Below are 12,243 nucleotides of genomic sequence, written 5' to 3'. Positions count from 1 at the left end.
TCAGACACGACTGAGCCAGTAACACTCACACATATCACATGGCTAGTCTTTAAAGTAGGTCTTGGTCCTATCTGTCACATTAGCATTGAAAACATTTCCATGTATTTTTTCACATCTAAAAATATCACATAGAAGCTATATTTCGGAGGGTGGGTGAGTGATTTAACAGATAAGTATAATCTATGTGTTTTAATGGAAGCTATAAGTACTTCCATTGAAGGGTAAAAAAATAGACCCTGGCTTTCTGAATCTATCTGCAGCACGGAGTATAACTGGCCTCTAGAAGGAAATCACTGCTCTCTGGCACATTAACCCAGGAAGCTGCACTACCTCCCCTTTGAGAGCAGATAATAGTATTGTCTAGAACAGTCAGGCAAGATTTTGAAAAGACAAATCTCAAGGACAGGATGAAAATGACAAGAGCTACATGCTTTCCTATGCTAAGACGGCAGCTTGCATCTGTCCTGCAGAAATGACAAAGATATGAATAAGAAGAAACAATGTAGTGAATAAAGCCTGAAGACCTAGAGAAAATCAAATCACAAAGAGCTTTCTTTTCCTACAGTTTCTTTTCCTTCAGGAAATACTTTCACCAAAAAAAAGTTATCATTTTTACCAGGATTGGGGGAATGTGGTGCTTAAATAAAGGAAAAAGAAAAAAAAAAAACAAACCACAACTTAAAAACAATTACCTGGAATATCTAGGAGCTTCAGTTTCCCAGCAAGATGGTGAACTATTATAGGTTAAATGAGACTGAAGTATGAATTTAACTAAAGAACAAATCAAAACTTGTGTGACAGTGATTCTGAAAGATATTTTTGAACCGGCTGGGACAGTGGTGGCCGTGGGCAGTGTTAGTTGCTCAGTCGTGCCCAACTCTTTGCGACCCCATGGACTGTAGCCCACAAGTCTCCTCTGTCCATGGAATTCTCCAGGCAAGAATACTGGAGTGGGTTGCCATTTCCTACTCAAGGGGATCTTCCCAACCCAGGGATTGCATCGCAGGCAGATTCTTTACCGTCTGAGCTACCATGGGCAGGGATGACTGCAATTAAAGGAGAGTGTTGCCAGAGATTTCTTTGAGAGGACAAGTTGCAGTAAAGCATTTTTGCTTTCCTCCAGCCTCTCCTGGGTGGTCCCTGAGAACAATTGCTGACTGCTCCTTCTCTGTTAGGGATGTGAAGCCTACAGGATTCAGGGTGCTGAATGTCTCCCTCAGGTGAGGAGCTGATGAGATGTGTGGGGTTGGTCACATCTGGCATTCATTCCTCCACCTCCTTCTCTCCCAAACCCCGAGATCGATGACTTATAACGAAGGGAACTGTCTCCTCCCAAGACTCTTCTACTTAAGGGAGTGAGATTCTGAACACAGAAGTCACCTGACACCATGGTGGCAGAGAGAGATGATGAAAAGTGCTTTTGCAATGCCTGGAACTCACCTTCAGCCGTCTTTTGTCGCTGTTGTGGGTTTTTTAAAACGTTTATTTATTTGGCTGCATTGGGTGTTAGCTGCAGCAGGTGGGACCTTTCATTGCAGCGCTCAGACTCTCTCGCTGCGATGAACAGGCTCAGCAGTTGCCACGTGCGGGCTTAGCTGCTCCCCAGCATGCGAGATCTTAGTTCCTCAGTAGGGATCGGACCCGCGTCCCCTGACTGGCAAGGTGGATTCTTAACCACTGGATCACCAGGGAAGTCTTCCATCCCCTTCGGATTTACCTGGCCTTCCCCTGATATGATAACTACTAGAATAAATAGTATCTGGAGGATAACTTAAGCTCAAAGAACAAAAGAGGGCACACGTGAAAAGTACAACCACCTCGAAAAAAAGGTAATAAACTAAATGCCATATATCATGCTTCTAAAACCATGCTTCTAAAGCCACAGGGGCTCTGTGGCAATGGATAGAACATTGGACTTCTAAAATTAATGAGCTAGGTGTTTGCAGCAACATGGATGTTAGAGATTGTCATAATGAGTGAAGTAAGTCAGACAGAGAAAGAGAAATATGATATTGCTTATATGAAGAATCTAAAAAGAAATGATACAAATGAACTTATTTACAAAACAGAAACAGACTCACAGACTTAAAGAATGAATTTATGGTTACCAGCGGGGAAGAGTGGGTGAAAGGGAATATTTACGGAGTTTGGGAATGGCATGCGCCCACTGCTATATTTAAAATTGATAACCAACAAGGACCTACTGCATAGTTCAGGGAACTCTGATCAATATCATGTAACAACCTAAATGTCAAAAGAATTTGAAAAAGAATAGAAACATGTATATGTATAAAGAAATCACTTTGCTGTACACCTGAAACTAACACAACATTGTTAATCAACTATGTTCCAATATAAAAATTATAAAAGAATAAAATTAATGAGTTAGGAATTTAAAATAAGCATGATTAATATCCTCATATTAGAAATAATGGTAGATGGTAGGAAAATGAAATATAGAAAAGGATCATTAAAAAGAATCAAGAGGAAAAACAGTAAGAAATCAATAGCTGTAAGTAAAAATGTACATAGTTCTCAAGTTGAGAAGGAAATGGCTACCCACTCCAGTACTCTTGCCTGGAAAATCCCATGGATGAGGACCCTGGTAGGCTACAGTCTATGGGGCTGGAAAGAGTCAGACATGACTAAGCCACTTCACTTTCTCAAGTTAAGGGGTATTAGCACATGAAATGAAGGGGTCAAAATTTGAACAACAGAGGAAAATACTGTGGCAAAAATATTACAAGAAATAATGGAAACAAATTCCCCAGAATTAAAGAGTAAAGACTTCAGGCTCAAACAGAAAACACAGATAAGAAAGGAAGCAAATCTAGGAGGATGCTGTGAATAATCAGGGGATATGAAGGTGACAAATTCCTTGATAAAGTTTGATTATGGCATTGTTTTTTAAGAAAATAACCCCACCCAAATGATTATTTCAATCAGAATTTTTAAATCTACACTGTGATGATGGGATATGGAGAAGTGGTATAGATAGCAAATGGCATTAGTCATGAGGGGGCAGAGTGGAAGATACTAAAATTTAAGAACTTCATAGGAGAAAATAAGCATGAGTGTATGTCTCAAATGAAGGATATCCACAGTATGTTACATTAAGAATAATAACTTTTAAGCTAACAAAAGAAAATTTCATCTCTACAGTGAAAAACAGGAAAAGATATTTTAAATGAAACAAATGAATGCACTGAAAATTTAAAAAAATAAGATAGAAGGAATAAGTCCTAAATAATCTATGTAAGTCAATTAAAAATCATAAATTAAAAAATTAAGATTCTCAGATTGGGTGAAAACAATAAATTTTAAGACTCTACTATTAAAAAATAGATTTACTACAAAGATATGTCAAAAGGGAAAAATTTTTAAAACATATGCGAAAACAAAAATATGAACCAAAAGAAAATTCACAAAAATCTTAACATAGACTGAAATAGAATTTAAGCAGTTGTATCCTAAGACAAAAGAAAGCAAAATATACTGGCTAAAGGAACTATGGGCTTCCCAGGTGGCGCAACGGCAAAGAAACTGCCTGCCAATGCAGGAGACTCAAAAGACATGGGTTCGATTCTTGGGTCGGGCAGAACTCCTAGAGTAGTAAATGGCAACCCTCTCCAGTATTCTTGCTTGAAAAATTCATGGCAGACGAGCCTGGCAGGCTACAGTCCACGGGGTGGCAAAGAGTTGGACACGACTGAGCGAGTGAGCACACATGCACAAAGAGGAACTGTGGAAAAAGAAGTTGTAGCCGTCATAATAGGTAACAAACATGATATCAGAATATTCAACTACCGGAATGACAGGGAGAAGCAGACCAACAATTTTAGTCAGAGATCTTAACACATTCCACTTAGCAGCTAGTAGATCAGACAGGAAGAAATCAAGTATCTGCAGAATATGATTAATAAGTGAGCCATTAAATATATATAGAATTCTATACCCATGTAGAGGTTTTGTTTCTAAGCACTCATGGAAGATTTTTTTTTAATATAAAGATTATTAGTCATTAAAAGAAAGCATGGATAAATTCCAAGATACCAGTAGCATACAGGATTTGTCCTCCAATAATAATGCAGTAAATCAGGGATTCATAACAAAAGGATAGCTGAAAAAGAATCCTTTCTTTATAAATTGAATATGTTATCAAATCCTTGAGCTAAGCAAGGCAATCATAAAGAATATTAAAAAGTATTTAGAATTAGATAATTTGAAATTTATGAGACATGACTTAACAGGGCATAGAAGGAATGCGTAGCTTTAGCCATTTTTGCTAGGAAACAAAAATGTTAAGCATGAAGGAGGCAAACATTCAAATGAGAAACTAAAAAGGAACAATAGAGCAAACAAAATACTAGAAGCCAAGAAATGATGCAAATAACAGCGTGAATCTGTGAAACTGGGAACAACATCAAAATGATGAAAAAATTAACAAAGTAAAAAAAAACTGTTTTCTTTAAAAAGATTTTACCAACCAGCAGAAAAACTTCTGACAATTTTAATAGGAAAATAAGAAGAAAATGCATAATGCTTATCTACAAAGGATAAACTGAAAAAGATGAAATAGCTGCAAACACAACAGATATAAAAATAAAAACATTATAATCTAGTATACAGTAAAGAATTAAAACATTTGATGAAACTGGTAACCCCTCCCCCAAAATACCAAACTGTACATGAAGAAATTGAGAACTTAAAATCAACCAAAATGTTTTCAATAAATTGAAATGTCAATGCTGTTTTTAAAAAACCCTTCAAATCTATTCTTTCAAGAGACTTGTATCAAATTCTTTGAGGGCAATCTAATTCCTCTCTTACATAAGCTGATTCAAAAAACTGAAAAAGAGTGAACGTTATCCAGCTTAACTTTATGAAGCTACAAATACAAATAATGTAAAATATAAAAATCATACAAGAAACATAAGAAAATATGAGTCCACATCATTTAAGAACATAGGTATAAAAATTTTACAATTTTTATGAATTCAACAGAGGATTGAAAATAGTCCAGAATAATCAAGTAGGTTTTATCTCATGTATGCAGGGAGCTTGTAATCAAAAGAAAATCTAGCAACAAAATACACCAGATGAACATGAAGATAACCATGATTAACTGAAATGTAATGATAGACCCACTGCAGTTAACTGTACTATTCTCCTTGCTTTGGCAGAGATTGTAAAGGTTAAATACATAAAACCTACTGTAAGCGTTTTACTTAACAGAGAAACCTGAGATGTGTCCATCTTAAATGATACTCAACTCAAGAACACTATGAATTCTACTTTTAAAGATAGTATTGGCTATCCTGGACAACATTAGTCAAGAAAAAGAAAAAAAAAAAAGGAAGAAAAAAAGATAACTAAGAATTAAAGGGAAAAGAGATTAACATGGCTTTATTTGCAGATAAAACATCTAGTAAAACCAATGATGTTGATAGTGAACTTACTGAAACAAGTTTATCAAACAGAAGTTCGACTCTAAAAGCAGAATTTCTCAATCCTAATAATGGGCTTCCCTTGTGGCTCAGATGGGAAAGAATTCGCCCGCAATGCCTGCAATCCTAATAATGGGCTTCCCAGGTGGCACGAGTGGTAAAGAACACACTTGCCAGTGCTGGAGACAAAAGAGATGAGACACGGGTTTGACCCCTGGGTCAGGAAGACCCCCCAGGAGAAGGAAGTGGCAACCCACTCTAGCGTTCTTGCCTGGAGAATCCCGTGGACAGAGGAGCCTGGCAGGCTTCAGTCCGCAGGGTTGCAAAGAGTCAATCACGACTGAAGCAACTTAGCATGTACGGACTATCCTAGTAATAACCAACTGGAAAATATAATTTAAAAACCAATATAAAAAATACTTTAGAGAATCTTGAAGTAAATTTAAGCAACACTATATAAGATCTCTGTGGAGGAAAAAATAATAAACTCTAACAAAGGACAAATAAAATGACCTGAATAACAGAGAGACTTAATATTATAAAAATTAATTCTTCAAAAATTAAACTATAAATTCAATGTTATTATATATTGAAATTTTAGTAGGATTTAAAAAGTATACTTGATATTCTAAAATGTTTATAAGGAAATAAATGTCTACCATATAGTTAACGTAACCTTGAAAATAAAAAGTAAAAAAGGTGAACCTCCCCTGTCAACCATGAATAAATATTTATATTGCCAAAATAATAAAAACAAGTGGGCCAACTGAAACAGAACAGAAATCCCAGAGGCATCCCCGTATACAGGTGGAATGTTATACAATACATGTGACAGCGGATTCATAGGGAATAATAAGTTTTTAGCTCATGAGAACCAATTATATAGAGAAAAAACCTGCATCAGAGGTGGAACTCTAATTTAATTAAATATTTATATGTCCAGAAAAAATTATAAAGGTAATGGAAAAAATGGAGAAGTACATCTTTGTGACTTAAGAGATAAGAAATGATCTCTGAGACCAAATTTCTGAAGAGGAACCATAAGGAAAAAATGAATTTGATTAATCAGTTGAAGATTTCTAATCAAAACAGAACACTGTAATAAGGTTGTGAAAGTGAAGTCACTCTTTGTGACCCCGTGGACTGTAGCCTACCAAGCTCCTCCGTCCTTGGGATTCTCCAGGCAAGAATACTGGAGTGGGTTGCCATTTCCTTCTCCAGGGGATCTTCCCAGCCCAGGGATCAAACCCGGGTTTTCCGCATTGGAGGCAGATGCTTTAACATCTGAGCCACCAGGGAAGCCCATATAATAAGGTTAATAGATGACAAATTGAGCTATTTGCAAGAATGAGTTCCCACTTTTCACTTGACGCAGCTGGAAAAGGTCAAATATTGGCCTAATTGTTGGGGCATGGAAATGGATATATGCATTCTGAAGGGCAAACTGACATTATTTAATTCTATCAAATGAACTCCTATCTTATGACCCAGCAATTCCACTCTGGGTATGTATTTTTCAGAAAATGATATGCAGGTTCTTAAAGAGTCAAACAGAAGGATTTGTACATTTGAAGTATTGTTTGCTTCAGCTAAGAGTTGAAGCAATCAGGATGTCTATCACTAGAGCTGTGGATAGATACACATTAGCAATACCATAAATCAGTGAAAAGTAACACAGAAGATGTACACACAGCGATGTGCATGGTTTCTTCCTAAAAGTATGCAGTGCTGCATTAAAAAAAGTTAGAAAAAAATTATCTAATATAATACAATTTATATACTAAAAATACTGACATGTATAACAAAATAAAGAAGCTTATTTTACAAAAATATGCACAAAAAATACACATTAAGTCATTATAATGATGGCCTTTGAGGGGTTTCTAGGCTCAGACAGTAAAGAATCTACCTGCAATGCGGGAAACCCAGGTTTCATCCCTGGGTCAGGAAGATCCCCTGGAGAAGGGTATGGCAACCACTCCAGTATTCTACACTGGAGAATTCCAAGGACAGAGGATCTGGGTGGGCTACAGTCCATGAGGTTACAAAGAGTCGGTCACGACTGAATGACTCACACTTGAGGGGAAGGAGAATTAAGTGGGAACTGGGAATAAAATGTAATAAATAGAATAGATAAAACAAGAAGACTGCACACACAGATGTTGCAAGTTCTACAAGGACAGGGATTCTGATCTCTGCTCAACAAACATTTTCCAAATACATGAACGTGACATGAGTTGAGGAATATGATTCTTGTATCTCATTATATCCAAGTTCCAATTACTTGGTTGAATCATAGGAAATTGCAATTTTTTGTAGGTCACAATTGTCAGCAATTTCATACAATTCAATTTAACAGAAACGGGCAATTGGAGAATAATTAATTAAAGGTTCTTAGGGAATATAAATATGGAGAAGGAAATGGCAATCCACTCCAGTGTTCTTGCCTGGAGAATCCCAGGGACGGGGGAGCCTGGTGGGCTGCCCTCTATGGGGCTGCACAGTCAGACACGACTAAAGCGACTTAGCAGCAGTAGCAGCAGCAGGGAATATAAATAGCCACTGTGAAGACTTGTAGGAGATAACACAAAAGACAAACCAAATTAGATTCCAGTTTTTCATGATTAATTAAAAATCATATACACCGATATAATATACTGATTATTGTCCTTAAATTTAACTACCCTTGAGACCTAAGTCATCAACACCATTTCCTTACAATATCAGTTATCTATTTTACTAAGCGATGTAACCCTTGCATCTTTTATCATGCTTATCTGTTTTTTCACTGACAATATTTAAGCGTGCCTTTTAAAAATCTTTCACTGTTGGAAGATTTTCCAAAACTTAAAGTGTAGTTTATGCAAGATAACTTCTGAAAAGTATCAATTATAGTCACTTTTAAATCTCTTGAAATTATGAGGTACTTGTGCCTTCTCTTTTTATTAAACCATTTTATTCTGATTAGAATACAAAAATCTGTACATATTTAATATATACAAGATGATGAGTTTAGAGATACATATATACCTATGAAACGATCACCGCAATCAAGTTATAAACATATCTATACCCTCCAAAAGTTTCCCTCCACCCTACCTATTTGTTTAGTGATAAGAACACTTGAAATCTGTCCTCTTAGCAAATCTCAGTATTATTCACTATAGGCACTATACTGTAAGTATATACATCTCTAGGACTTATTTAACATAACTGAAATTTTATACCCTTAGACTAACACCTCTCCAGTCCCTGGTAACCACCATTCTATTCTTTGCTCCTGTGAGTTTGACTAGTTTAGATTCCTTCTGCAAGTGGGATTGTGTGGTATTTGTTCTTTGAAGGCATTTTGTTTAATTTTATAGTAGTAATTGTTCAGAAAACAGATAAGAGGAAGGGGGAGGAAACTGAAAGAAAGCATGTATGTATTTCCTCTTACCTGTGACTTGGACAATTAATTTTGTAAAATCAGAAACTCTTTAAAATTTATCAAATATACTCTTAATAGACTTTATTTTTGGCTGAGCTAAGCTGAATTACCTCTTATAACTAAACTTTTTGGAGGTTATTATTAAATTCTTTCCTGAAAACTTTCTCATCATGCTTTATATCAGGGCTCACTATGTCAGGCATCCTTGAGAGAGGTGTTTTTTACTCAACAAATATTCCATATTGAATGGCAAAATGAAATAGGCACTATGTTTCCTAAAAATAAAGCAAAAAGCATAAGGGCAAAACTATATTTTCCTTTGTTGCACTGACTACATTTTTCTTAAGTAGAAAGTCAACTCAAGAAAAACAGACCATAGCTGAAACTAGCTTTACAATGAGTCAAAGAACCGATTAAAATGATAAATTGAGGGAAAAAAAAAAAAAGATGTAGTCTTTGTGATCTCGAGTGAAGCTGTTTCTAGGTAATTTTTGAACTACACTTATTAAATGAAAATCTCTGCTTGCAGCAATAAAACGATACAATCTTTGTTCCATGGGAGTTGATAATCATAAAGGTCAAAAAAAGGCAGCCCAACTCACTTTACTTATCTTCGGTATACTTTGTGGGAAATAACTGCTTCGATGGAAATTTTACCTTGACAGTGAAGCGTTTTTTCTTTGGTGGATTCCAAACAATGCCAGTCGAATGAATGAATGCACGCAGCGGAGTTAAGGATGTCACCAGTACATATGCTTTAAGAATTACAGATAAATCTTTGGCTCTCAAGAGTGTTTCTTGTGGAGCAAGGGCTGTGGTTTGATTCCTAAAAAATACAAAACAGAATTAAAGCTCCATAATTTGGAGTGAGTATGTAATTTGTAAATTACCTCAGCACTTTGTACACCCCATCTTTCGCTCCTTGGGCCCCAGCCTTCCGTGTATGGGCTTCCTTAAACAAAGGCTAAAATGATACCCAAAATAAGGTTTAAAGATCTAAAAAAATGTTACCATTAGTGACATCTGGTACCATCCCAACGAAAGAGGTCCATGTAAAAGCTTAGGAAACCCCTGACGTCTTCTTGTTCTGCCCTTATCTACCTGAGTTCTATCTTTTCCTTTACAAGATATGGTTTCTCAGTAGTGGACAGATCATGAAAAGTATGCCAAAATACTTTCCCCACTAATTTGATTCTACTTCTGGTGGCTCAGACGGTAAAGTGTCTGCCTACGATGTTCGATGCCTGGGTTGGGATGATCCTCTGGAGGAGGCAATGGCACCCCACTCCAGTACTCCTGCCTGGAAAATCCCATGGACGGAGGAGCCTGGTAAGCTACAGTCCATGGGGTCGCAAAGAGTTGGACTCAACTGAGCGACTAAATGTTCACTTTTCACTTTCATAAACCACAGGTGGCGCTAGTGGTAAAGAACCTGCCTGCTAATGCAGGAGGCGTAAGAGACCGCGAGTTCGATCCGTGGGTTGGGAAGATCCCCTGAAGAAGGACATGGCAACCCACTCCAGTATTCTTGCCTGGAGAATCCCCATGGGCAGAGGAGCCTGGCGGGCTACAGTCCATGGGGTCTCAAAGAGTTGGGCATGCCTAAAGCATCTGAGCACTCTTGCACACAATAATCTACACCATATGATCATTAAGGGTTAATTTGAGGGATGAAGTTTCAGGAAACACTTCAGTCTAAAAAAGGAAGGGGAGGGAACCACTAGTTGAATATTCTGTGATGAAGCAAATAGACTCTCATCATGTGTGTATGTGTGTTAGTCTCTCCGTTGTGTCCTACTCTTTGCAATTCGACTGTATGGACTGTAGCCTGCCAGGCTCTTCATCCGTGCAATTCTCCAGGCAAGAATACTGGAGTGAGTTGCCGTTGCCTTCTCTAGGGGATCTATCTGACCAGGGGATGGAACCTGCGATTCCTGCATTACAGGCAGAATCTTTACCGTCTGAGTCACCATGGAAGGCCACCAAATGGTACCAAAATGTATGTGTGTGTGTGAATCGATCAGTCACGTCCGACTCTTTGCAACCCCATGGACTGTAGCCCACAGGCTCCTCTGTCCATGGAATTCTCCAGGCAAGAATACTGGAATGGGTTGCCATTTCCTTCTTCAACCAAAATGTATAGCTATTTTCTCTTCTGCACCCTATTTCTGTATTTCAATTATCTAAGTTCAGTCAATGAAAAGAGAGTGCTTTTTCATCTTTTGAAGTCTACATAAGCAGAAATGCATATGATTCTTCAAATACTACCTAAAAATTATAAAATGACATGAGGCAAACTGTTTTGCGCCTTGGATAAGATAATTAAAATCTCTTAGTTTTTCACTGTAATTTATCGACATGAAAAAATCATTTCCCTGGGAGCAACTTAAGTAACTTGGTACCCTACAGTTGTTTTCTCAGAGCCCTAAAAAAATAACTAGAAAAAAATCATTCAGCCATACTCATAGACTAAGGTTTGTTATTTGAATATAAAATAGAAGTTAAAATTTTATAGTTTCACACTGTCAAGCTTTTAGATTCAATTTCCATTAATGTAACTTTCTAGATAAGAGTCCTATTTACCCAAATGTTTATTCTATGGCAAGAGAGGTTTGAATTAGTCTAGAAGAAAATAGATGGTACATTCTTTATTAAGAAGAGATAGTTGAAAATTTATGTAACAGAACCTAAAATTTCAAACATGTAAAACCCCTAGATGTGTCTAGTGCTTTTTTTCTTATTGGTTATCTTCTAAAATGCGTGCCTGGGGTAACAATTCAAAATGATTAGCTTACAGCTGTTCACGTCTCCAGTCCCCTGGTTTCCACATCTGCGACTTCAGTGTTTTTAAGAGGTGACTTGAAGTCCTCAGCTTTAATTGTATGCTCTGATTCAGACACACAGAAGGGCTCACCAGAAGTTGCAATTCTGGAAAGATTCAAAAGAGCAAAAGACAGTCATTTTATTGTTTCCTTTTGGAGTGGCTTCCGAAATAGAGTCTTGCTGTGTTAACCTCCTGGGTCCAAGGGAAACAGGCAGCAAATTTTCTCTCCATTCTGAATCAAGGTTAGATCCATCAAGCACGAAGGCATGTTTAGAGAGGCCTTTCCTTAGTGGTATGTTCTCTTACCATATACTAGTAAAACAATTGTCATAACATTAAAATTTTCTTGCTCAGTAGATACAATGTGTCCCTCTCCCTCCCCAGGAGGGTCTATCTTCGTATGGCTTAGAGATGTACTCTTGATTCAGGGAATGGTGGTGTAGGAGCTGACTTCTGTTTGTGATGAGAATACTACATAGACAACTTGAGTTGACTTCCTGACAATGCAGTCCTTCAAAAGCTAGAGTCTGTCATGCTTCTTG

The 12,243-nt window shown here is 37.2% G+C and overlaps 1 protein-coding gene across 1 annotated transcript in view; it reads right to left on the bottom strand.

The window, feature by feature from the left end:
• Positions 1-12,243, bottom strand: part of CPED1 (cadherin like and PC-esterase domain containing 1) — a 322,124-nt gene that overhangs the window by 196,105 nt on the left and 113,776 nt on the right. The window contains exons 5-6 of the mRNA XM_068973158.1: positions 11,673-11,805; positions 9,535-9,703 (exon numbers count right to left, since the gene is read on the bottom strand). Of these exons, the coding sequence (XP_068829259.1) occupies positions 9,535-9,703; positions 11,673-11,805 (302 nt within the window). The remainder of the gene's footprint in view (positions 1-9,534; positions 9,704-11,672; positions 11,806-12,243) is intronic.

The sequence above is a fragment of the Capricornis sumatraensis genome, chromosome 5 (assembly GCF_032405125.1).
Source record: "Capricornis sumatraensis isolate serow.1 chromosome 5, serow.2, whole genome shotgun sequence".
Lineage (NCBI taxonomy): Eukaryota > Metazoa > Chordata > Mammalia > Artiodactyla > Bovidae > Capricornis > Capricornis sumatraensis.
The sequence above is the reverse complement of the archived record's forward strand: the minus strand, read 5'-3'. Positions and strand labels throughout refer to the sequence as shown.